This window comes from Pezoporus wallicus, unplaced genomic scaffold (genome assembly GCF_028554395.1).
Source record: "Pezoporus wallicus isolate ANWC-B61680 ecotype Strahan unplaced genomic scaffold, APGP_CSIRO_Pwel_v1 contig_8047, whole genome shotgun sequence".
NCBI classification, from domain to species: domain Eukaryota; kingdom Metazoa; phylum Chordata; class Aves; order Psittaciformes; family Psittacidae; genus Pezoporus; species Pezoporus wallicus.
This window is the reverse complement of record NW_026639548.1, coordinates 3,333,715-3,361,694: the sequence shown is the minus strand read 5'-3', so window position 1 is coordinate 3,361,694 and position 27,980 is coordinate 3,333,715. Positions and strand designations below refer to the sequence as shown.

General features: G+C 39.0%; 1 protein-coding gene and 1 long non-coding RNA gene across 12 annotated transcripts in view; one reads left to right on the top strand and one right to left on the bottom strand.

Moving 5' to 3' along the window:
• RIMBP2 (RIMS binding protein 2) overlaps window positions 1-27,980 on the bottom strand; it is a 136,395-nt gene that overhangs the window by 104,719 nt on the left and 3,696 nt on the right. For all 9 annotated transcript variants that reach the window (XR_008972850.1, XM_057414914.1, XM_057414913.1 and 6 more), the window contains exons 2-4: window positions 27,580-27,690; window positions 23,283-23,507; window positions 22,487-22,621 (exon numbers count right to left, since the gene is read on the bottom strand). Coding sequence is in view for 8 of the 9 variants with exons in the window: in XM_057414914.1 (XP_057270897.1) it covers window positions 22,487-22,621; window positions 23,283-23,507; window positions 27,580-27,690 (471 nt within the window). In the remaining variant the exon portion in view is untranslated. The remainder of the gene's footprint in view (window positions 1-22,486; window positions 22,622-23,282; window positions 23,508-27,579; window positions 27,691-27,980) is intronic.
• Window positions 26,439-27,980, top strand: part of LOC130602241 (uncharacterized) — a 29,507-nt gene continuing 27,965 nt past the window's right edge. For all 3 annotated transcript variants that reach the window (XR_008972853.1, XR_008972852.1, XR_008972851.1), the window contains exon 1: window positions 26,439-26,528. This is a non-coding gene — a long non-coding RNA (uncharacterized LOC130602241). The remainder of the gene's footprint in view (window positions 26,529-27,980) is intronic.

Here is a 27,980-nt window from a genome sequence, read left to right as displayed (position 1 = left end):
TATAGTGACTATAGAAGTATCTCAGTAGGTAAAAGAACCCAGGCATGACACATCCACTGGAAAAAATGATTCCTAATTTTCCGTATCTGTAAAACCACTCACTGGAAGTGTTTGATTCCTTAAACGTCTGTTCAATGATCTTTCCAATCTTAGCCAGATTGAACAATTCCCATTATGACAGGAATAGGAAACATTACTGAAAATGCTAAGTTTAGCTTGAGGGTAATTATACAGATTTAGCTTTGGATGAATGGTGATCTTGATTGTGAATAGGAGGATTGTTGTTCAGAGTTTTTAATAAATAAATTTAAAAATTAGAGCTCGCTTGTCACTTGCAACTCAAAGTAAGAAAGAACAATAGGCTGTACTGGAGGCTATCCAGGCATTCAATCACAGCACTGGAACAGAAGCATCCCATAGTCTACATCACCAGAATGATAACATAAAAACAGTTGACACAAGAAAAACACTTGAGCAGCAGCAGAATGCACACCCAAGCAATGGGAGAAACTGTAGAAAAAAAATTGTTATTGCCTTTGATTTCATAACTGAAAACCCTGGCAAAGTGAATGACTCTCAAATGAAAGTAACCTAACTTACCTAAAGCTTGGGTTTTGTTTGTTTTTTAAAATAAGAACAATAAATATTAAAAAATATAAAACCCTACAGCTACCACACAGCTGTGGCTGCATAGTTTATGTCACCAGGTATGGCATTAGAAGAGCTTTAGGGTCTATTTCTACCTTACCCTTCCTGTAACATAGATAAGTGAGATCTCTTTTCTACTCAACACTTTCAAGAAGTTGAATCCCAGCCCCAAAGTTGTATTTTAATAGTCAATAAACACAGGACCTATAATAACAGGGTTACTCTTCCCTCATTTATCTGGTACATGGTGTTTAAGTAACAGGAATTTATCCAATTACACGGTGGTCACGTTTGTGACAAACCTAGCTTAACCCTCCTTTCTTAAACAGGACATTTGGCAGCTAAGATAGAACTTGTGCTCTCCAGCACATGCAGCTATTACAAGGGAAGGTATGTGGGAGCTACAATCATACGGAATTGGTCTGCATTTCCATTCAGTTCAATTCCCACTAAGAGCCTTAACAGTGTATTCAAGTGTGTAATATGATCCTCACTGAAGGGTTCCAGCTCCGTATTACCTGGGGCAAAATACTAGCACCTTACTGTCTCAGCCAATAAGCAGGCACTTGCATTTGATTGGGATGATTATATGTACTTGTAAGGGCTGAAATATTTCACTTGTGATATTCCCCTCCAGAGTGTACCTCTACAACTATTTGAGACCCAATTTTCTGAAAGCCTGGTACACTGTTGTCATGATACCTGCTTTACCCTAGGGTCCTGAACAGGAAAGCAATGCCAACCTGTAGATAATTAGCCACTTGAAACAACTATCACTGAAGTCTTTTGAAGATCTGTGTTTGTGCGTTACCCGAAAAACTCTTCCTAGAACAGTGATCTCAGCTTTCAGAACCAGGGCCATCAGATGCAAAAAGTCTTTGCACATTTCCACTTCGATTTTGGTACTGTTTTCTGGTCCACACTGCATCTCAAGCCCAGCTGCTATGGAGGCCACCTTCCAGTGGTTTATACTGTCATGACCAACAAGCCAACTATTTTCTTCAGAAGTTGACAAATTACATTAAGTCACTGTTACAGAGCAGTGAAGTCTGCAACTATATTAGTGCAATTCCCAGACCAGTCTTATACTGTTTTCCCTATCAATGCTCATCATCTGCTTCAGTTCTTGAAGCAGATATTCTGTAATCTTCACACAAAAATATTTCCTCCATCAAACCGATAACTCTTCACAAGAACTAACACTGGTGGGAGCTCCACTGAGCAAACTTGTATTTACAAAAGCCTCTTAGCACTCCTCAAATGCTTGCCTTCATTTTACTCTTCTTTATGCGTTCAATATTACATTGGTTTGCCCCTTCAACTTAAAACATTCTCAATCACTCCAATTTTCTTAATGGCTTTGCTTTAGCTGACATCAGTTCTCCAAAGCACTGCAGTCTTGAGGGCTCCCATATTTATAGCTACTGTGCCTAATTGATCTGAGTTTAATTAAACACCTAGCTGCAGAAATCTATCCTAAATTCAGTGCAAGTCTGCTGTCAAAGTTTTTATGATAAATTCAAAGCCACGTTACTTTGTACCTTCTGTTCACGAGGCCCTGATGCAAACAAGTCGTGTCTTACATATAAAAAGTACTCCTAACTATAGGTCTCAAAACCCAGAGTACCACAGAACATATCAATAAAAACTGTGCAACAGCAAGAAACGTGATTACTGGGGAAAAACTCTGATCTGGCTATCTAGATTTTTTTTTTAATACTCTGAAATAAAAACTAAAAGCATAAACTGAGATACAGACACAAATGACATCTGTATACTACCAGCTATTTCTTTCATGAAGTATGAATATCAATTAATTTGCCTGATCTGCAAATTAGAAAAAGCTTATTTAGCATAACTCTGGATGATTTCTCCATTTTATTCACACTGCAAGTATGGACAACCTTCATGTAACTGAAAACTGGTCTAAGAAATCACTCTTGTGATGAATGTGCCCGTAACTGTTTTTTCACAGACTATAAGGAAGCTCTGCACTAGCCACCAACTCAACTCTGTATAAATCACCTAACTGAAAAAGAAGTCTTCATGAAAACTCAATATCCAGCATTGTTAAGTATTCTAAAATACTTGTTTTAATTTAAAAATCCACATCATATATTAATGCACACATCACATACAGATTTTATAAAAGTCGAACAGATTCCACGGTCCACGTGTTAAGAGATGAACAAGAGATCATGACTGTCACAGCCATATCACCACTCAGCACAGAACTGAAACCTCAATTTTTAGCAACATGTATGAACAAGCTACTGTACCATTCTGCAGAAACCACACACTAACAAAATACCTATGTTTTCCACGGGGCTGTTGATTTTTATTTATATATCAGTCAGATGAATTTTTCTTTCATTTGCACACATGTAACTAATATTTTTCTTACTGGCATTACCTCTAAGTGATATTACCAGAAGTCTACGGAGAATCAGGACTTTAAGCCCTAAGTATTATTAACACAAAATGTAAATCCTTTAAAAAGGATTTGAGGTGGCTTTTTATGAGAAAATGAGAGTCAAGAAAATGTTCAACTCCCTTTGATATAAACAACAGGACAAGAATTAAAGATTCATCTCTGCAAAGAAATCTGAAACCCAAACAAAAGCCAGAAGGCATCTGATAACAGCTGGTATCTTTCAATAGCCAAACCATCCGAGTTGGACATCCTTATTTTGGCAATAGGAAATGTATCAATTTGGCAAAAATCAGCATCTCCCCTCACTAAACAAACAGCATCCTGAACCTGTATTGTACAGTCCATGATTATTCTGTCCTTTCTGTGTGCAGTATTTCAATGACCAGCAGCAGTATCACTGATGTTTGTCTGATCACATGGCATAAGGGCTCTGTTGATAATTATAAATGATTTCATGACCAAGCTTAAATGTATCTGCCAAAACAGAAATTGAACCTGCAGAGAGAAAGCACTTCTTTTTCCAATGCAAGTCTTTCACATAAACCCCGCTGGATCTGTGCCTACATATGCAGCCAAAAACATTAGCAAACAGACTAGCCCTACAGCACAGCCACCTGAGCACTGCAGGCTTCCCCCTGTGTTCCAAAAACACTGCAGTCCACAGCTTTAGCTCTACAGGTGAATAATCTGTCATTCTGGCCAGGCACTAATGGGCTAATCAAAACAGATTTTCAGCCTGTGGAGTATAAAACAGGACTGCTTCACTCTAAGATCAGAAAGAGATGTGTCAAGATCAGAGTCAAGCCTTCAGGTCCTAAACACCACTTGGTGTAAGAAATACAACTGTTTTTTCAGATAATAAGAATTTTGGACCATCTACATGGAAATTATGAATGATGCATCAACATCAGAAACAAGCACTTAAAAGGGGCTTAATATAAAAAATAATCACATTTTTAATATAAAATTGAATATTCTTCATGGGAATCTTTTGTTTATTATTAGAGGTATATAAACACCTATACCTGATCTAATTGTCTGGACCTTTTTACAGTCAATGGAAAAATTGGCACTTCTAAGAAGTAATTTATCTCCACTCCAAGATAGATACTAAAAATAGAAAGCTTTCCTATTCCATCTAATTTTTATAAATTATTACTGGAGTACCACACTGCCCTAGCACCAGCCATTCATCATGGCCCCTCTGTGATGGTGCTGCAACCAGTTCTTTCACCATCTAGGCTTAAAGCAAATTTACCTTGACCTCCCACTTGCTTTTCTTATGACTCATTTAACAGATCGCCTGAACCCCATATACACTTGTGCATGTACCTTCATTTCACATGAAACTGTGCCTGTAATAGCTGCTGACACTCAGCCTTTTCCAGGGGAGCTCTATGAATAAGTTAAATGACTAAATTATCACAGGTCCAGAATTAAGCTCAGAAAGTGAGAATCAATTTACTTTGACTTTCCTATTAAGTTATATGAAGATTAGTTAAAGGATTTTCTTTTTCTCCAGCCTCCATCTGCATCCTAGATAAGTAAAAGGATAGAATTGATGATATGCAGGTCACATCTATCTTCCTCTTTGATCCCGTTAATGAAATCAAGATTCATTGCAATTTTCTGCTTTTTCATCGTGTGAGGAATGAGGTTACTTTGAAGATTCCTTGAAGCTTACAGTATTTTTCCTCATAACTAGATTCTATTTCTCCTGGATATCTTACTTCTTTACCACTGCCAGTATATGCTGTTAATATTAATCTTTTGTCTAAAATAATCTAGACTGAGCTCCACAAACTTAAATTCCACCTTGAATTTATACTGAAATTTTTATAGAGATTTTTTTGCCTTTTCTCTCTCACACACAGGCATCATATATTTTTAACTACTGATGCAAGCAGGGAGGGAGCATTTAAACTAAGACCTCATACATACTGAAATGGCTGAAAAGGAGTCTATCGAGTTCATGGTTCAACTGATACGTCAGTTGACAGCCCAGGACACTACCCTTTCTCTACCAGAATACGAAATCCAGTCAAGTCATGACTGTACACATGATATAACGAGAAAGATGTTTCTTCTCTCCATGAGTTAGAACAAGATAACCAGGTCACATAACAGGAAAAGCCAAAGCCCACAGCTGCTGCTAGCTAATGTATGATCAGCACAATTCCTCTGAAAAAGGCCTTCCTAGCTAGCAAATTCCCAACTGCCTGTTTGCCCATGGACCTTCCTCTGCTTCATGGTGCCACTCATAACAGTCATGAATGCAGGGAGGAAGCAGCAGGTCAGGCTGACAATGTGCACTTAGCATACGACATCAGTGAAACACACCATGTCATGCTGCAAACAGCCATAGGCGAGAGAAAAGAAAGAGGCTGAGTTAGCTTGTGAAAGTCTCACTTGGGCTATGCCAGATTTGAGAGGTCTGTAAATAGGTTGTGAAAGCCCTTGCTTGGATGGATTTCTGGTGTGTTAAAGGAAGCACCGCACTATCCCTAAGTGAGCTGCTGAGCCTTGTACTGCCATTTCCTTCCTGGAATAAGAAAACAATACAAGCAAAGGAATCGGAGTACAATCTTTACACCAACCTTCCACCTCCTCACCTTCCGCAGAGCAGATTAGTGCACATTCTATTTTAATTCTGTGTGAAAGCCATTAGTGCAAAGATTGGAATACATAACTCCAATTTAAAATAAACAAACAATAAAACCACAACACATCTCCTTGCATGCTCTGCTGGCAAGCTTAGATAAGCACACTAGAAGCAAACTAAGAATACTCCAGACAGTAAAGGTTAATACTGCTGTGGTATGGCTTGGTTTTGCACAGTGATTTAGGCTCACTGCCAGCCCGAGTCCTTCAATGTTTTAACTATCTGCAGGTTGAGTGATTACATTAATAAACTTCCAGTACAGACAGTATGCTAAACTCTAGCCACTGTTCATGTAGGAAGAGGATGGAAGTCTTAAAATACACTTTCTTTTCTAAATAAAAAGGCAAATCCTGCCCTGATTTTCTCAGGAAGAACCATTCCTTAGAAACCTCTGTCAACCTCTTCTTTCTCAGCAGGATTTTTAGGACCAGGGTGATTCCCTATCAAGCCAAAGATGATGGTTTTTTTTCCCCTTCATTTTTAAGGTTGTAGCAGCAGATAAAACATTCCTACCCATCACCCACCACAGGTCTACATATTTCAGATACCAGTCATAATATCCCTACAAATCACAGTTTGAAGACTTTAAGGCCAAAAGCATACATACACCTGTACTATTCAAGCTAAGAGAGTAAATTATCAATGACTTATAATCAGAGATTTATTTAACTCATCATAGGTCAGTCCAGAAAGCTTCAGGTCAACTCCAAAATAAACAGAACTGTAAGCAATCAGACTGAGCTGCACACAATCCCAAGTATATCTTACAAACTAGTACATTATCACATAAGGATGAGGAGCAATCGAATCCTGTTATGTTCCATACAAGTAAGAAAACACATTTGGTAACAGGCAAAACATTTGCTAACAACACCAAGGGAGAATTGCAAGCAATGTATTACAAGCCACGTTGCTTCACTTATCACTCTGAACCATCAGCAAGGAATACCTCTTCCAGCAACTGCAATAAATGCACTTTACTTTTCTGCAACAGGAACAACTCCCTGCTAGACCTAAATCTTGACTTCTGCCTCCACTGCATCCAGAAAAAAGATAAAAGGATTATTTGCAGAATGAGTCAGACATAGTTACTCTCTTCCTGCAGGGAACTACAAGCACCTGTTAAGAAGTCAACAGAAGTATCTGTGTCTTGTTCACAAAATGTTGTTTCATCATCCACCCTCCATGACTACCAGCCGTATACAGCGCTATACAACTGCCGTATTTTTTTTAGGTTGATCGGTTTTAATTTCTGCATCAGGAAATGATTGAAAATGTTTCATATATACAAAAAACTACACATTCACCTGTAAGTTTACTCAGTGGAGCAGAGCTATGTGGGTGGAACATTCAGGTTTCTTTCTCAGCTCTGTCACCGACTCACTGCAGAAACTTGGGGAAATCACGTGCCCTTCTAAACAAAATGGGGATAATAATCATTCTTAGCAAACAGATGTGCAGTAAGACTTTGTTAATTAATGTCTGTTGAGTACTTCAGAATCCCAAGCTGAAAGACAAAGTGCATCACACGAACCCATAAAACATAAAATATCTATTATTAGCATTTAACAATAAGGAATAAAGCATTTAACACTTCTTAACCATTAATCCTATGCTTGTAAAAGGCAAACTACCATCCTTTCTAAACAGAGCCAGAAGCCTGTAAAAGCTAGGGACTCTGCCTCCAAACCTTCTTTCACCTCACTGAGGTGGAATTATTTAAACACCACCAGTATCAAAAAAACCTGCCTGGATACACAAGAGGTTCCACTTAAACTTGAGAAGAAACTTCTTCTCAGTGAGGGTGACGGAACACTGGAACAGGCTGCCCAGGGAGGTTGTGGAGTCTCCTTCCCTGGAGACATTCAAAACCCGCCTGGACGCATTCCTGTGTAACATTATCTAGGTGTTCCTGCTCTGGCAGGGGGATTGGACTAGATGATCTTTCGAGGTCCCTTCCAATCTCTAACATACTGTGATACTGTGATACAAACGTGCAGGAACAAAAACAACCCTACAACTAGGCAAACAAATAAGCTTGTTTGCTATATGCTTAATCATGTGCAACCTGATTTTCAGGTTGGGCTCCAGCAACTATTCTGCAACCCTTCTGAAGACAGAAAAGATGGAAAGATCAGCAATAACCCATGATGGCCACTTCAGGAACCAAATACAAATCTAAAAGACCACAAAATAATGGCAAAAAGTAGAGCATCTTTAACACAGAAAGCTTATCATAAAGGTAGCCATTTATTAGCATGATCTTCTATCTTTATGGAGAAAAATTTGAGTATCCATTAATAACTCCTACTTGAAGCAGATGCATGAGAGGCTGTCAGGAAATATTGTCTTCTGTTCTGTGCATGGTCCCTTTTCGCCCTTCACATGACTATGGCCCATATGTTTCTTTTGAGACACGTTATTTGTTTGTGGTTTTTAACTTTAATGAAGTTTTACTGCTAATTTTAGAGTTGTAACTTGAATTTTATCTTCACAATTGAATCAAACAAAGTGGCCATTACATGCTTCTCGGTTCAAACAGCATTTTATGTTGGAGGCTTCTTCAAACTCTTTGCTCCAGAATCAGATTCAGATCCCCTCTAAAATGGAGAATTTGCATGTATAAACTGACTGAAAGAAGGTTCCTTAACTATTGCTTACTCTAATCAAAGACTTAAAACCACTACTGCCATCAACATCCACCTAACCATCAATCCACTGGATCCATTTCCTGAAAGCATCCTCAGAATATCCTGAATTCTTTTCCAGAAGTGGAAATCAAGACATATTTTACTATGAGAAGCTGGCAAGTACGTGTGTACGCCCATACTTGCCAGCTTCTCATCATACAGGAGATCTCAGAGTGATCACACGGAAGTGATCTCTTCAGAATGCACACACTGGGTGCCCATGCCCAGGTTATGGCAGAAGGGCTGCAGGGGCCTTTGTGGGGAGAGGCTGGGTCTGTCCTGCACTGGACACAGCCCATCACAGTGACGAAAAAGCAGAGGCAAGAAAACTTCTTACATCAGATCATCAGGATTTCTGCTAATGTGGGCCTCCAAGAACTGGCCTGAATTTAAGATACAGCCTATGGTCAAGCCATACAGGTCAAAGCACAACCTCTACTACCCTTGCTGCTTGCAGTCCAGAAAAACAAACTCTGTGAGCTTAAAGCATGTGGAAAGATGCACTAAACAGTTACTCATTAGCTTTTGCGCAGAGGCTGCTGATGCCTTGCATTTGGTTGGCATGAAGATACATCATGTTTTAAATTACCCTTACATCGCTATTAGTGAGTTCTATCAACTACATTCTTTACAACACTTCCCCATCTCTTCAGTTTAATAACAGATGTTCCCCTCTGGGCTTGCTGTTATCGTGTAAAATTTCCCTGCATATTTCCCCCCGCAGTCTTCATGACTGACTTTCATTTGGCATAAACCCGGAGCACATATTCTTGAGACAGCAGAAATAATAACCCAATGTATTTGACCCCACAGGAATAACAATTTGAAATGAGAATCTGCTTTTCCTAGGAAGCACCAAGTTCAAAATTGTAAGAGGCAGAATTACTGATGAAACCAGACTACTACCTAGTTATTTTGTTATTAGTTTTATAGTTATTTATTAGACTACAGAGAGTAAGCTGCATTAGTGTTCTTACATAATATAAGCTGTATAAATTCCTGGTTTATTCATATTGCCCATTCTTTTTGCTTGTTCCAATTGACCTTTCTGTAACATAAACTCTACACTAACACAAAAAGTTAGAGCCTTAAAATGTATTTTACACATTTCACAGTATACATAAATTAGTTCAATTATTCATGATGGAAATAATATGGCTTGTTTCTTACATTTCTCTGCTTCCCTTTTAAATGCATATGGTAATTATAAGAGACATGCAACACAGAGTAGGATGTTGTAGTAATTCCCCTGAAGTATTTACTTGATGCTTGTATTATTTATGTAATAGTAGACTATTATCAATCCAATAATGATGGATAGTGACTGTGGGACTTCACAGGCCTTCTTCCATAAAGTAGGTTTGATGGGACTATAAAAATTCAAATGTATTTCTTCTCATTCATACTTGTACTGGATTACAACTGTGGGATTCAGGCATATGAGAAAAGATTTATCACTTATGTGAGAGAGATGTACTGCACTGACCCATCACAAAAGAAAATTTTTTCACCCTCAAGTTATTCCAAGAAATTAAGGAATTCTAATAACAGGAACAACACGTACCTTTAAAAGCACTGCAGCTCACTGGCATGCATTATTATTCTCCCTAGTTAATGCCAGCAATTATATTTTTAATGCACATAGTGCCACATTCCTCAAATCTGTATTTTTCTACAAGCCATGAATGCAATGAAAATTCCATCCTCTTGGCAATTACTACACATCACAAAGAAAAGATCATTTTTATACTCAAGGCAGATTTGACGTCAAGGACAGTCCCATTTTGCTGACTTGTGAAATTAAGTTTTGAAGCAGAAGCAGCCCACAAACAATAAGCTTACAAAAAGCTAAACTACAGTATATTACTGAGGACAAAGACAGGACCAATGACAAGGAATTAAGGAGAATACTGTCACTCATCATCATTTAACAGAGAGCATTCTTAACTCTGTATTGAATCAACCAAGCTATCACACATATAAAATTATTGTAAGGAGTTGAATGACATTTTATCTTTCAACCAGTGATTTCTTGTAGGTGAGGGGACTAAAAACTAACTATGGCATTATAACCTCTCAAGACCCACAAATCTATTACCTCTGGCTCCTGGAAGAAAGTAAACTGAAAAATCAATACCTGATTTTGGTTTTCCCCTATTGTGGCTAAATAACTTCTCTCATTAAAAACAAAAAAAACAAAACCCACAAACCATATTCAAATAGTAATGTATATCCAGACACTTTTCTAACAGTCATTATTTGAGATTGTAAGAAAAAGGGATAGAAATGGCCATACTAGATCAGATTTGAGACCTACGTGATACAGGAAAAATATTGTATCAGATGCTTAAGAATAAGGCACAAGTAAACCACAGTAAATGCCTTTAGGATAATCTCTAGTCTCTTACAGGGGCTGAAATAAGATATGATAAATACTTACAGAACACCAAAGCACACAGGGCTCAACATCCACTCCAATACAAGTACAGTCCAGTTTCATTCACACATTGCAGAATGTAACTCAGTCATGTTCAGGAAAATTTCCTGTTACTTAGTTACAGGAAATCAGAGCTGAGAAAATATCCTTTTCAATACCAGCACAGTCTCTTAAACAAAATGATACTAAAAAACCAACAACATTGTTGTCTACATGTGCTGGTAACATTTCACCTAACAGATTAAATTTTAGTTAACGCAAACCAGAATATCTGAAAAGAGGGGAAAGACCACACATCACAAAGTGGCTAAAGAATGGGGTAAGGTGGAAGAATGAGGCTTCTCCTTCATGCTCCCCCAAATACTGCATCACTCTGCTCTGTTTAATTGTATACTTTCACTGTCAGCTATCTGAGAAGTGTTCTGTGCCTCTTCCAATGAGGCTGATACTCAGGACCTTGCCAGCAGCTCTTCCTGCAGATCAGGAACAGGAAATGTTCCAGCTGTTGTCACTTTTAGTGTCACATACTTGTTGCATCAATGTTGACAGTTATATTTAACAAAATGTGGGCATTTGCAGTACAAATGTTATGCTTACAGTCATGATTACTGCTCTCTGCCCACAGCAGCTTTGCACAAAGAATCATTAAAACCACCTGAGCCTTGTAGACACACAAGAGTTACACCACTGGTGTCAGCAGTACACTATATCATTCCCTATTTGATTCTTTTAGCTCTTATCATACTGCTTCTTGGGTTTTTCTGTTTTCTGAATTGTTTTAAAACAATTTCCATAATCCATGTATCAAGAAAAAAATGTGTATTTACAAAACTCCTACCATCAGATCATAAGAATATCAGCAGCCTGGGGCTCTTTATACTTCATTTCCTTTTAAGAGTATTTACTGAAATGAAAGCTAGAAAGGTTGCAAGCTAAGCATAAGATTTATGGTTTATGATTATTAGTACCTATCAATATCAAAGCTGGCAAAACTTTCATTTGCATCCAACAGCTGGGATCAGTATTTACAAAGAAGTCATTAAGCAGGGCTGCTTTTCTCTAGCTGCAAGAGACACTTCACCTTTTGGAATTATGAAGAAAAGGTGTTACCTACCACCACTATAGAAAATAAGCCTAAGTCTATTTGAGCCATCAGAGCTATGACAATTGCTGTGACATGAAGGATCTACCCTTCCTTCCAAATCCCTTCTCACTTATCAGCACTGTATATACAAGATGTTACTCTAAAGCATACAAAATCCATGTTTGTATTTCCTCCCTGGCAGTAATCCTCAAGAAAAGACCATCACAGCTGCTGCTCCCCAGTACTCATCACTGGCAAGGTACCACACAGCACAGGCAGTTCAGATAAACAACCGCTAGATTATGGCTGAGAGTGTAAGAAAAGATCTTCTATTCTAAGTTTTCATGTTTGATACCTTCATTTGTTTGGGGCAGCCACCTGTAACATCCTGAAACCATTCAGGATGGAGCCTGGCTGACAGCTCTCTTTTCACTGTGATTGTAAAGACATTAACTGGAAGAGGCCCAGATCCTGAAGAGCTCATCTATGCATGTCATTAACAGAAACAACTGCCCTAATGACAGGTTTCCTTTAAACCACACAAGCATTAGCTGTACCCATCTGCCCTACCACACAAACACAAAACAGCTTTACAGTTGCTTCTTTGTTTTCCTCCTAATTCATACAAAAGCCAAGCACCATGATTACACAGCAGTGCACCCACTTAGGCTTCAAATATGACTCAGCTACCAAATCACAGGGAGCCTATGGTAGATACATTTGTACAGATGATTTAAGACTGTTGAGCAACAGAGACCCCTTCCAACAATGAAACATTTGTAGTTTCAGTATACCCAGTAGGTAAGCCATTAGGAGAACAGATAGACTGACTGTAGTCACCATGATTTATCATAGCAGGAATTTTTTAAATAATTAATAAATACGGAAACTCTTTACTATGAGTAGCACATGGGCAGTCAGTTAATTTAATGTGAAAGACTGTCTTTAGAAGATCAATGTTTCCCCCTCCTCCCTTCTTATACAAGATTTAATTAAGGGAAGCAATACAATGGCTAACATGTTGGACAGGACTCTGCAAACAATATCCATAGATCTGCACTGACCTTGCTGAATGATCTTAGGAAATAAACCTGAAGCACACTGAAATTTCTCCTCTGCAAAATGGTATCAACCATTATTCTTAGGCACTTTCCGAAGATTTTTTAAATGAAATTTGCTGTTGCAGACTAACAGCTACTCTGTAACAAATGCAGGTTCACACACCACTGATTTCGGTAAGAAATTATAAATTTTAAAATCTGACTTAATTTTAAAAAAACAAAACACACCACTACCCAAAATTTAATTTAGTTGTTCCTAGTCTCTAACTGCAACTTCTGTTACATAGTTGCAGCAGCTCATTACACAGCCCTCCCAGCAGATACTGAACATGAGGCACAAAGATCTCCTGTGATTTACTTGAGAACACACAGCATGCCAAACGTGAGAGCCACAAACAAGACACAGCCTCCAAGGCCCATACCCTGGCCAGGAAACCAAAATGAGACATACTCTTCCAGGCACAGAGCTGGTTCATCAACAATGGAGTCCTTCAGCTGCACTGGACCGTCTATAAAAACGTTTTAAGCTACAAAAATGTGAAACAATAAGCAAAGAAAAAGCGAGAGAAGCCATTACTCTCTGAGTGGATACATTGCTGTCACAAAAGTGCTCCTTTTGCAAAACAGCAACCTAATGAATTATCATGCATTAAAACTTTATCATCCTTACATAGCATTTTTTTAAATTTCTTTACTGATTGATGTTTTAATTTTGCATTATGCACCAGAGCCCAATTAAGATCAGTAGGAGGTAAAGAAGCAGGGGGGACAGAGAGGTTTTCAATTTTTGTTCTGTACTCTGGTCACTTTAAAACTACAATCAACAAACCTATCAGGAAAATAGATGGGATCCTAGCATACTGCATTTAATATCATTCGATCATTACCTGGAGTGCTAGTGTTTAAATCTAACCCCTCCCCTCTTCTCCCCTGCAGCAAAGGCAGGCAGTGCAGACGGCAAAGCATTTCAGGGAAATAAGACAAGTGGCCTGACAACTGAGGGCACAAATCTCGCGCCAGAGCAAACCATCCACAAGATTTCTACAGTCATTGTACATTAAAAAACCTGATCAGACTGTTGGCTTCAGACAGAGCCTTATGTCAGGCCCAGTATGACACAAGCACATTTTCCCTAACTACTTAAAGGTTATGTAATAGAGATCTGCAGAGCATTAGCAGTCACATGACACATCCCACTAAGATTTCAAACTGCCACCTACAAAATTTAATTAGCAAGCAGTAAACAAGAGGGAAAGGAAGAAACACACGCCTGGAACCAACACCGAATATTCTGAACATTCTAAACTATATGCAGAATTGGGGGCAGGGAAGTGGGGAGAACAGAAAGCAGAATTTAACAAACATGTATAATCACAACTGTCACAGAACAGGGAAAACACAGTAAACAGGACAGTTTCAATCACGTACTGCTTGTTATATTGACAACTGTGAGCTTTATCCAGCTGAACTCTAAGCACCATCAACTCTACCCATCTCCAGTAACAGTTTAGCACATTAACACACTCCCGGAGATACTATGCTGAGCTACCCCTCCTGGTCTAAGCTGGCACAGACCTATAAAGTCCCTGCTGATTAATGTCAGGGAATATTTTTAAGTGAGTTAAAAAGTGTGCTTACTAAAGATGCACTTCGCATGTTGGTAAAAAGGCACCATGATATTCCACACAGGAGTAAAAACATGGCATTTTTTTAAACTGTATAAGGAGGTACAGAAACATTTGGCAAAAGAGGAAATGGTGAAGCCCCAGAACAAATTCCTGATTCTGGAGGAATTAAGTCTCAATGTAGGATTCTTCTAAGCTAACCTAGCTCTAAAAAGGCTTATGTTCCTCTCAAAATTGGCAAGAGGGGGCATCACTGTCATTTTTCTCCCCACATATGCAATGAAAAAAATTACTTGAAGCTATATAAAAATTATTTGTGCTCCTTAGCAATAAAAAAAAAAAAATCTGAAACCAACACCTAAATAAATCAGTGTAGTCCCAGTGGAGGTGGAAGAAAAGGGGTGCATATGCTGACTGCCTGTCAAACCACTGTGCCTCACACCAGGCCTTAAGGAAGGTATTATGCTGAACAGCTTGCTACAAGATGATCTTCAAAGAAAAATCATAAGATAGTTTGTAACTGTCAGTAGATGAGAACAGAGAAAGGAGACTCTGCCATACTATTTGCCACGCCTTCCCCTTGACTCTTCACCATAATACCGTGCACCGTTGCTGCTTGCTAATCAACATCAAAAATTTGGCATAGTAATACTTAGTGCCTATATAACCAAATGTTATACTGGGTGTAACAGAAAATACAAAACTTCATAACAGTTAAAAAGAAATGAAAAATCTGACCTACAGTTGTATTTCCTCTGTCCTGACTTTTGCACTGTAAATGTTTTTACCAGACCTCTGCCAGCATCAGGGAAACTAGGCTCTTCACTTCAAACTGAACGTACCTGTGAGCACAGTATAAAGTTCAGAAAATCAAATGTTATTCTGAAAAGCTCAGAACCAATTCAGGTTCTTCTGATACTTGGAAGTATTCTTCTATACATAACAACATACAATGCAGACCGTCAAGTGATTTATAAGTAGCATCCAGAAGCCTCTATTGGGGTTTAGCATCCTGACAGAGAAAACACTCTTTGGTCTGAAGATCTCATATTTTAAGAAGATAAAATAAGTACAATGCAGTGTAAAGGGTTCATTATTATTCCTATTTACAGAAAGAGAACAGAACCCAAGGGATACTAAGTGCTTTGCCCATGGCCATTCACAGAATCTGTGGCAGAGCTGGAAGTCACACTCTGATTCCCTCATCAAGAGCCACATCACAAGCACAAGCCAAAGTATGGAGCCACAAGCCTGTAAGCCACTCTGATTTCTCCAGCAAAATGCCAACCACAGGTGGTTTTACAATCATACTTTACAGAATGAACGTAACTCCAACATGTTATTTGACAGGATGGTTACTGGCAACAAAGAAACCCTCAATGACCACATTCAAACTTCAGAGACAACCAGCTGCTCCACAAGATCATTAGCTGCTCTCTCAGGGCAATGTTATCACTGTCATTTCCCAAGAGTCCACTCTGTGCAAACAAGCCTGTTAAAACTCCTCTTTTTCACTGGTGAACAGAAACTAGTTTCCTGACACGCTGCTGCGACGAAGGTGCATTTTTCCAGCACTGTGGCTACATTCCTAATTAATTTCTAATCACAATATTAATATGTATTTTTCACTTCTAACAGCAATGAGCAAATGCTACTGTCAGCAATGCTTCATGACAGTTCTCATGTGTGGCAGACAGTCAGTTTATAACACCAGGAGAGTCAGAAGAGAGATAATCATCAGTGGCACCAGGTGGTTTCCAGAAAAATTTCAGTTACATAGTACTATGCATGGAAATATTTTCCACATTAGAGAGTAAATGCTACCTATACAGCTTACCATTCTGTCAAAGAGCTCACTGGACATGACAAGCTAACGCTATGAAAGGGGGAAACAAAAGAATTTACACTAAATTGCACTTCAGTCAGAAGCTTTTGCTAAATATTAAACCATGTCCCAGGAAAAAAAGTCATGACTAACATTTCAGTTACTCTGACATGCTTTGTGATGGTGAAAAACAGCCTTGGCTCTCAAACCGTATTTCATTCAATGTTAATAAAGGACAGGACAGTGATGCATGACCAACTAGTTTCTTATTTCAGAATGAAGTCAGAATGATTTTGGATATTTAATTTTGATAAGCAGTGCGGCATTTGACACACATAAAGGTAAACCCCCTATACCAGAGGATACCAATTATCCCATCATGGTAGGCATCTTATTTCTACCTGCAGCAACCCAGAAAAGCTCAGACTTTTGCAATAAACTATTGCCCATTATTAATAGTTAATAAGAACCCTAGTCTCTTGTGTTTAAACATTTGTTTCATACTCAATATCACACACCTGTCTAAACTACAATGAGTATGCACATCTAACATACACCTAAAATAGAATGAGCTGACATTCAAAGAGATAGGTATTTTGTAGATATGCAGAAATACAAACCTAGCTTTTATCAGTATGGGATTGGCCACATATAGAGATGCTTAAGATTTCTGAGCTTCTAATTGTCAGTTAACTCAAGTAGCATGTATCAGCTATTCAGATCATTCTCATGCAAAATCTGTGGCACTGCACTGTCCCGTATTTTGCCTGATCTCACTTTTCCTACCCCTAAAAACCATGTGCCATTTTAAAGCTATAATGCAGTTACAATTCTAGAAAATTCAACACATTACTTGTTTTCAAAAAGGTGCTCCAGGTATACCCAAATATATAAAGATGTATGTAACAACACTGCACCTCTGTCCACTGCCTCTAGTACAGAGCCATGCTCAGTGTCAGGAGGCTAGAACTCAGCTACAAAAAAATCAGGGTTGCTCTCTGGTCCACAGGCAGCATGACCACTTCACCAGTTCAGAGTAGGCCTTTTTCCTATTAAAAAGAAAGTAATGCACAAAGGCCCCGGGCAGGACCACCATATGTCTGACAAAAATAACCAAGAGTCACCTAAGAAAGACTGACATCCTCCTCTAAGGTACTAGAGGTAACATGGATGTCTATCAGAGGATGTCAAAGGCGGTGAATCCTGGCTGACATCTCTTAAGATTTAGTCTGAATTGCCTTCTCATGTGTCAGCTGGGTAGACTTGAAAGCCCTCCTCTAATGAAAACATAACACTGCCTGATTAAAAAAGCTGAAATACAAAGTTACTACAGTAACTTTCCTATCAGTTCATGTATACTGTGATTTTTCATTGTATTGAATTTATGGAGATGTTTTAATTTCTCTCTTACCACTTGGTCTGTGTTTTAATATTTCATGATGTTTTCTTAAGGCAGCTCTTCTATCTTGCTAAGCAATAGTCATTATTTGTATTTTGATGCTGGCAGTCACAGCATTCTTTCCCTGCCTCAGCATACTTGGTACAATTCCTTATGTTAAGATCAATGGCTTTGATTTTAGGAATTTCTCCAAAATATGTAAGATCACTTAAAGAGCAGACTCTGCATTTACTAGATGCAATGACAAGACTCATTAATCAGTTATTATGCTGAGTTATTTTATATATAATCTCTGCATCACTACCTGCACTGGACAAAAAAGCTCAGTCAGTGTTTTACTGCTAAAATAACAGACAGCAGCAGCTTAAAAAAAAAACCAAAGCTTTCATAGGCACTTGGATTTTCCTCATTATTCTAAGATCATGTATGAATGTAATGTCGACTATCACATCACTCTTGGAAAGGCATACCTTATCTGCCCAATGCTATAAGCAATAGCCAATTTTGGAAAGAGGTTAATGAAAAAAACCTGCAGTATCCTCTATAATACTGAGCACAGCATGCTAGTACGTGCTAACTAATTAACTGGTATTTATATGCATATGCTATAATAAAATGTTGTTGTTCTGTTCTACGTACATATACATAGCATACTTCCCACAAATCTGCTATGTATAGAGTGTCCACATATGTACATATATAGCTGCAGAAGAGCTCTCCCTTCTACCAAAAACGGATGAAATATTTACTTGCAATAGGTCTAATTTAGCATTAGATGCCAGACAAACACCACATATAATTTTATTAATATTTTTACAGAAGAGTAGTCACATTGATGCCTTTGCCATGACATAACAATATACAGCTGCAAAGCAAACAGATACTGTGAATATGCACCATGCTTGGGGTCTGGGAGGGGGAAGCTGCTAGCCAGTATGATTACTAACTTTGCACTAATACAGAAAAGAAACATGGCACCATCAAACCTGTCCATACAGTATTTATTTTATTGCAAACCTTACAAACCTTAAAAGTGAATGGAAAATGACATCAGATTAAACATCAATAGGAGGGAGGATGGAATAATCTAGCAAGAGTTTAATCCCTTTACCTAGTGCTCGTGCACGCTACTAACACATTTTATTATTCTAAACAGCACCTAGAAGAAAAGATCCAGTGAAGGGCATCATCAAATTGCAGCAGAATAATAAAGTTTGTCTGCCTCCAACAAGAGTTACTGCTGCATTACTGCTAACTAAAAAGAAGATTCTCCCCCCCACACACACTTAGAAATCTTCAGCCTTCCCACCCTCATTTGCCCATAAAGCATTTAACAGAAATACCTATTTTTAGAAAGGGTGAAATCTCAGCATACCTTCAAATCAAGTGCTTCCGATGTTCAGCAAGATCATTGCCGAGAGAGAGAACTGCAGTCTACTGTGTCAAATTACAACCTTGTAGAGAAAGGCGGCAGCGTCGGCAGCAGCAGCATTGGTGTGTTTGCACTGCTAGTATTCAAGCTAGAAATGATTCATTAGTTGTCTGCAGGGAGGCAGGGTGAAAAAGAGAGAGCAAGCATCATCGGCCATGCAGCAGCTGCCAGAGCCTATGAAACAGCAGTGCTCGCACACACATACGCACACAAAGATGGCTTTCCCTATTTGCCAGTTTCTCTTTCACATAGTATTAACCCCGACACAGCAGCAGGGAGCACGGACAGTAGCTGACAAGCAGCAAGTGGGATCGCAGCAAGGATGTGTTTCAGTGAGGGAGGGCACGGGAGGAGGTGGGTGTTGGGAGATTTTATTTTACCTCCAAGTAATGCTATCACAGGATCTTCTCAGTAGGTCATCTGTGGCCTACTGGCACGAACCAATGAACTGTAAATGTGAGCTGCAATGTTTTTTTCACTCCCAAGCCTGCCCAATGGAAGGCTTAGAAACTCAAATGCAGAAGGGTATTAAGACAGATTACCTGGAGCATCCTAACCATTCTGTCTTCCCTCTTGTCAAGAAAACTGTATACAGTATATTCACACAAAACTTCTAAGTGTGCAACAATCAACTCCCCAGCAGCTAGAGGGAGACACTGTAAGGGGATACTGGGAAAGATTTTAATAAATCCTTTTTTTTTTAATCTTTAATCTTTTTTTACCCTCTTTTTTAAAAAAATCTTTTTCTTCCCCTCTTTTCCCAACTCACTCACCCGAGAGATGATCTGACCACTTTGGGAGTGCATTCAGTAAAACATAGCTGAATTATCAAGGCTGAAGGAGGTTAAATTATCAAGAAAACGTATGAAGTTATACTGAGTGGAAATTCTGCATTTTCCTTTCACTTCTGAAATACTGCACTCTGAAGGCACTATTTTACTGAATTCTACTAAAGTATCTGCACAAATACAGAAATACATCTCTCTGTTTATACTGTATACCTACATTAGTTTACAATTCCTTTTTAAGTACCAGTCCCCCCCCCCGCCCAGTTTTACTAACATGCATGAGGAGGAGGAGAATTCTCAGAAAACTTTGCCATTAACAAAAGGAGCCAGATCTTCTCCAAAGTCTGATAGTTATTTATGAAGTTGAAGTGCATGAAGAGTACCCTGATCTGCAGGAACTGTCAGCATCAGATGCTTCACTGCAAAGTATTAAAAGCCATGGAAGAGAGACTCCTCAGATGACCTCTTTCTCAAGTTTTGTCTTACCTAGATTTCCAGTTCATGGTAAATTTGACTCCTGAACCATGAAGTTTACTTCACAGCTAATGAATCTTTCTAAAATGGCACTGCTTATGTTTCTGCATATTCCAGTTCCCAAGCATCAATCTATTTGAGCACCTGGTTAAGATTGCTACCCCCAAAGCTTCTAGCAACACCAAGTACCACCTCTCTCACCTGTATTGAAAGCATTTCTCTGCAGAGGCTTAGAATATGGTGCAGAGTATCACAGTGTGATCTCTGAAGTAACTGACTGCTTCTGAAAAATCTGTCCCTCATTATACAAATGAAACAGCTGAAAAAAATGATCCCTGGTTCTGTGGTATTAAAAAAAAAATAAAATCAAGATGAAAAAGAGGGTTACAGACAACCTGCACTTTCTTTGCTAAGGTCTACCATGGCACGTGTTAGAAAGATTAGAGTTTTCTGAATGGAAAGTCCAACATCTAAAGATACCCAAGACCACTCTTTTGCTCAGTCTCAGCCCAAATGGTTTTGCCTGAGATTACTCATGACTGCAGCGGGAACAACAAAACTCTTGATATTTTTGGAGAGAAAAGCTGTTCATACTCGGATTCTTATGTTCCTTCCCAGATTACAGTATGGCTGTGATCACCAGGCAAGTGCGCTCTTGCTTTTATAACCAGTTTGTGGCATAAATGGTTTCCTTAAAAAGAAAAAAATGAAATAAAGAAGAAATCTTATTTTGAAAAATCCTTTTTTTTTTTCTTCAGTTGAGCTACATGTAAGTGTCAAATCCAAACGTTCTTTCTATGACTGTATCAGCGCTTAAACACAGATCTACAGCATATGACACAAAGTGATACCAGAAGATTCCAGGTGACACATTCTGGAAATCTAGCTTGTCTAGGCTGGAGACCAGATGAACGTATCTGCTGCTTTATATGCATTTGTACAAACAAAATAAAAACTTGATAAGCCAACCTGATACGTGGAAATAAGTGATATCACTATTAAAATGGCATTATTCATGTGCTACACTGAACCAAACCAACTCTCCTAATTCCTTTTCATAGGTGGATTTAAAACATACCTGCATATGGCCATGTGTAGGTATATATAAAATATGTAAATTACCATAAACTTTCTGGAAATTTTGTTTTAAAAATATGGAAAATTAAATTAATAAGTCACTTTAAAAATAACACTTTTTTTACATTATCAGCACAGCTTAACTGCTATGAAGACTTTAAAACATACTCTTTATCTCAAGTAAACATTTAGAAACTTGAGTCATGAAAACTTGACATATTCAACTTGTTATGCCACAGCAGATGAGAACTCACATTTTACTGGAACTGTGAGATGTTAAGAACACTGTTAGCAAACAAATTATTATTAATTTGGTAGTTTACGTGGCCAAATATCAGCATCAAGTATATAGCTTGCTAGTAATTTCTGCCCTTTAAGGATGCAGCTATGCTGATGACAGAGTTGGTGGTAAGCAGAAATGCACACGTAACAGTGCCACAGAGAGAGGAAAGGGAATTGCAGTCGTTTATGCCAGGCCAAGAAATCCCCCCAGAATAGCAATCCCCATGTAATGACCCTGCCTTCTGACAGACAATTTTCTTCAAAAAAAGAGACAGAACATCAGAGATCTTTCTGTAGATGACAGGGCTCTACAAGATGCCACTTTAACCATGTAACCTTTCACGGGACATAATGAATTTCATGTTCTTTCTTGTTTTCCTGAATTATGTGAAATATTTATTTAAAATACATCCTAAAAGATTAATTTTTCTTTTAGTACCTTTAGAATAAAAAATAAATCTTGCAGTGCATTGGTGCAACCAAAGAAGCCAAAGTGACGATAAATCCTTCCCATCCCAATTCCACTTTGTACACTGAGACAGACTGGGGTAATAATAAAGGAGCTCACCTTACTAGCTGCTAAAACACACAGAGGGCCTCCTGCAGAGATAAAGGACAGCTGTCTCTGAAGCCACAACAGCTCTTTCTGAGATTGTTTCAGTAACTGCTCCATGTCACCTGGCTTCTGTCCCATTAGCCCTTCCTGCAAGACAGGAAATTTTCAATTTCTGTTTTCTCAACTATATGGCAATAGTAATATATGACTTGTCATTGCCGGATTTCTAACTAAGCGGAAACATCTGCTACACAATATATCTGTATTTATGCAAATGGCTTTTTGTCCTCAGTTTAACAAACCTCTGCTACCTAAAAAGTAAGGTGCCTCTTTGTAGCATCAGCAGCACAAAATCCTGCATTTCAAGTACCCTAGTACTCTGGCTATTAGTCACGCCAGGTTAGGGTGGGGCAGAAAACAGGAGCAATTCCAACCTTTGGCAGCTGGAAGAAGTTCCTCTTACAACGCTGTAAACAAAGGGCTTGGAGATGCTGCTGGTAGGGGACAAAATCAGTTACAAGACAATGCTGACAAGAGTTTGATGCATGTATAATAATTACTATATATAGGAAAGCCACTCAGTAATCCAAAGTACAAATTTATATCCTTAGTCGAAGTCTTGGTGATAAACCACAAGTATTGTGAATTCAGACCCCAACTCTCTTCTACACATGATAAACTGCAAGATACTTAAAATCAATCAGCTTTACTGATATTTTTTTCCTACTTGAATTTAACACCTTTAGGAACAGTATAACTCTTTACCAGCTAATTTAGATATTAAGAGCAGAACCAGATTTTTACCTACCCTCAGGCATCCTAGCTGATTTTTCAGTTCTTCACACTCCACTTGCAGCAGTTGGATCTCCAGATCCTTTATGCTTTCGGGTTGTTCATTGATATTTTGCAGATGCTGGGCCTTAACATTGCCAAAGTGCATTTTCTGCTGTAGAGGAAGTGTTTTGGTAATTGTTTTTGTGATGACAGCAGTGTTATTGGATGACAATGTCAATGAAGTTGAAGGGCTGACATCCTGGCAAAGAGAAAATACATTCTTCATGTCATTTTTGCTAAAGCTGTGTCTGAGGGAAAAAATATAATTCAAGTTCTTTCAAAAGTCGTACTATAAATGCACTATTTGGAAATTTTCTTCTTCAGATCTTTCATTCAAACAGTAAGTGAGCAAGAGAATTTCACCTGCTCAATCACCAGTAAAGAGACAGGCATAACACAAAGAAATACAAAGCAATTTTTTTGTATTTGTTTTTTACTTCATTCCATGGATGCCAGCCAGCCAGGATCACTCTTGACAGTATGGGTATCAATGTATTTACCACTTGATGGCAACATAGGGCTGCTGCTTAGCCACGACTTCTGGTCCTTCACTCAGCATTGTTATCACACACCCAACTAATAAGTTATCCTTGCTGCTGAACATGCAGCTCACTTGGAAGCTGAGCTTCAGCTACATCCAAGGTACTGTATTCCAAAAGGCATGCTTGACCGCTCTGCAAAACCTTCATGAGGAATCTGCCATGTCACTTGTCATTTGACTGCTATGCAGTCAAACTTACCTTGTGAGAGTGGTAAAAGAAACTGAAGCTCCCTTCTGAGGCTTGGCAGTTCACAGCTCCTTATGTCCCAAATCCTCTTGCTTTACACCCAGTAATTACCTTACTCCTTGGCTTGTCCCAGTGGGCACTCTGGTGCAGTAAGATAGTACACCCCTTCAGCAACAGTATTATGACTTAGCCTAGTAACACATTAATTCTGCACACTCAATAATTGATATACAAAGGCAGACCCATTTAAAACTCCTTCATTTTACTATAAAGCTCAAAAAGGCAAGAGACAAAAAAAAGCTAATTTCTTATTACATGCTTGTGAGAATACCACTTCCAGCCTGGTTTTGCTCTTAAAACCAGCACATCACTTGAACAAGTCATTCATTTTCAACAGTCTACATGTAAGACTGGCTTGGTGTAACTTCATCACAGAAATAATAACTTGCCTCAATTTGTGTCATATTCAGCTAAGAATATTAATGTAGCTGGAAGCTGACATTATAATTTAAGATTGTGTAGGATTTTACTTGCAGACGAGTAAAACATTATTTTGGTTATCACTTTCTTTAAATTTTGTTCACGTATTCACAGTTGATTTTAGAGAGGATAACCAACTTCTTGGTTCATTATGCCATGATGTGCAATCCCCCAAGTCTATAAGGTAAGTTTTCTTATTTTCCTTATGAAATTGGGATTTTTGTGGTGTGGTTTTGGGGGTTTTTTTGTCCCTCCTGTTTGGGCTAGAGAAAAAAAAAAAACAAACACTCAATTTTTTTATATTTCTCTAACCCTAATTTTGATGAAGGCCTAAACACTGATCACAGGTGAAAAACCACTTTTCAACTGACCTGAACTGGTTTCACTGCAAGGCACTCCCTTTCTCTCAGTGTCTGCTCAGCCAGCTCACAGTATGGCCCCTCCTCAGGGCAGAAGCTCCCCGAAAACCCAGCCCTGCCCACTCCCTCAGGGGGACCAGAAGAGACCCTCCAAGGGCATATATGAAGCACCATTCAATGCTAGTTTGATAGCTCTAGAAACCTGGTAAAATTCATTAAAATACAGTAACTATAAGCAGTATTTTACATAAAAAATGAGAAACACTAATATTCAAATAAAATTTTTTTCTTATAAAACAGGATTCTCTTAATTTTGAAGCATTAACCATTGGAAACCTCAGAGATCTGACTGAGATAGTATTACCAAAGGCCAAGTTTATTGTACCATCTAGCTTCCCTGGCATATATACACATATATATACATATATACATACACACACACACATATATATTTTAATTAGAAGTGCAAAAAAAGGGAAAAGAATGGGATGAAGTCACTTAACATGAACCTTGTAAATCTCTGCCAGATACACATCACTAATGCATACCCAAAGTTGGCGAATACTCAACAAAAATAAAAATAAATTAATTTGTAGTATCATTTACATTTATAATATACTAAACAAAAATCCCTGAACACTGGATGAGTTCAGCAAGATCAAAACTTGATCAGAAATACCCCGGTCTTTAAGCACCAGCTCTCGCACTTCACAAAATGGAAGACTAATGTTTACTTCTCAAATATTAAAGAACCTGAAGGATATATGTATTGCATAAAAATATAAATACGTCCCCAAGTGAGTCATATCAGCAGATACTTGTATTTTAATAGCAGCCTGAAATACTGCTATAGCTGTCAAATTATAGATTTAAACTCGGATTGTTTAAACATTTACATTAATTCTACTGCAGTGTGATGTGCCCACCCGGCTGCTCCTTCACCAACATCGCCCCACCCCAACAGATTGTGGAGGCAAAAAACAGATGAGAAAGCTCGTGGGTTGAGATGAAACTGGGAAACCACGATTTACCATCACAGGCAAAAAAAAGCTTTCACTTGAGAAGATTCATTGAATTTAGTGGCAATTAGAGTAAGCTTGGACAGAGAGAAACAAAGACAAACATTAAAACACCACTTCTTAACCCCCCCGCTCTCCCAGACCCAACCTCACACCTCCATTCCCAACTGCTCTACCTTCCCCCTCAGGAACAGCCTGCTCTGGGAAGGGCTGCAGCGTGGATGTCAGCTCCCGTCACTGCTGCAGGGGACTCCCGTTTCTCCTCCTCCTCACCCCTCTCCTACCCGGGGGCTCACAGGGCTCTTTCTCACACTTTTCCCGTCATTTGGGGCACGTTTTGCCCGGTTTCCGATGCGTTTTCCCCTCAAGCGCCAACAGCCCCACCGCAGGCCTCGGCCGCCCCTTGTGGTGGAATTGGCGGGAACCGGCCTTGTCCGGGGAGGGGCAGCCCCTCACGGAGACAGCCGCAGCCTCAGCATGGCCATCCCTCGAGTACGTGAACTTAAAGCAGAGACCGAGACCACCTCTGACCATCAAGAGACACCTCTGCTGAAGTGCTCAGCGTTCTGCACCGCCTCTGTCAGCGCAGACCCCAGGCACAGCACCCGGCCCCTCAGGGTGAGGGAGGCCGCAGGTAACGTTAACGATTCAGTGTGTAAACTGAGGTGACTTGAGCAGACTTCCGATTTTTAGAGACAAAAGGTCCCCGAATTTTGAAAGCTTTACTGCCCCAAACTGGAATACTGGCAGCTTGTCACAAATAGATCCTGACACAGACCTCAGATAGGTCAATCAGGTGTTACCCTCCCGCAAATGCAGTTTCTATGCTCTCAAACAATTAATTTTGTCATTAATGAAAAGAGCTAGAAAACCTGAATCAAACTGTGGTGTGTTTTATCTGCTAAGTCTGCACATGAATATTTAACAGGCAGGTTTCTTCTATTAGGCATTAAACTGTTGAGTAAATGATACAGGAAAAATTCAGGAAGTTGCCAGACACTTAAGTGTGTATTGATTTTTTTAAGCTATTTTTATCGTGTTTGTATCTACTGAAGGGAGCAGCACTGAAAGCTCTGGAGAATGAATCCATTAGTGAATAGAAAAGATGAATCACAATAAACATCAGATAAAGTTCCCTGTCATCACTAATGCACCCCAGTGTCACTGGAAAAGCAGTTTCTCTGTAGATAAACAGGGCCCTCTGTCTCAACCACAAGGGTATCCTCAGATTATCCTCACTGTTCCCGGTCTCTGTGCTAATCTCAGACTCAGTGCTTTTTGGAAAGGTGTTAATCCCTCTCTTTCAGAAGGCTCATGTGAAACTACTACACTGGAATTGCAACAGAAGGAATTTAACATCAGCATGCCATTTTTTTATTGAGGGGTTACTTCAAATGGACCAATATTTTAAACTGGGTATCTCACAATTAAAGCAGCAGGTAACTGTAATTAGAAAAATTACAAGAAAAAAAATTGTGCTGGGCCATAAAAACCAAAAAAAACCCAACCAAACCTATCAGGGAAGCAAAGTGTGAGAGGAATCTCAGTGCATCGGGTGCCAGGGAAGGTGCTGGCAGTGGTTTGACCCTACATGCAGTCACTTCTGATTCGTGTCAATGCTGTGACAACCATTTCAGCAGTTGACAGTAAAGCCACTGGAAGATTTTAGAGCACGTAGCACTCACCTTGCTCTTCTTAACATTTACTGAGCTGCTTTTCAGTTTGCTTCTGCCCTCAGATCTGTAGCGTGCAGACTTCTCAGCTGTTCGTTTTGCTTTCTTGTTGCCCTTTTTGGACTGTGGGACAAAATAACTCATTAAAATATATTACAACACATGTAAAATGTCTCAGCGATTCCCATGGTCTTTAATGTTTGTTCTTGCATAGTAAAGCGCAAGTTTCAAAGTATAGATGTGATGCTTAGGAGAATTAAAAGAACAAATTAGACATGGCCTTCAGTCAACAGCAGAGGGGACAACATCTCTGTGGCAGACCTCTGTCACTGGTTCTCTGCCTCTGCAGTGGTTAACATGATGGGGACTGTGCTAATGCTACAGAATGTGAGACCAGACATCACTGCAATCCA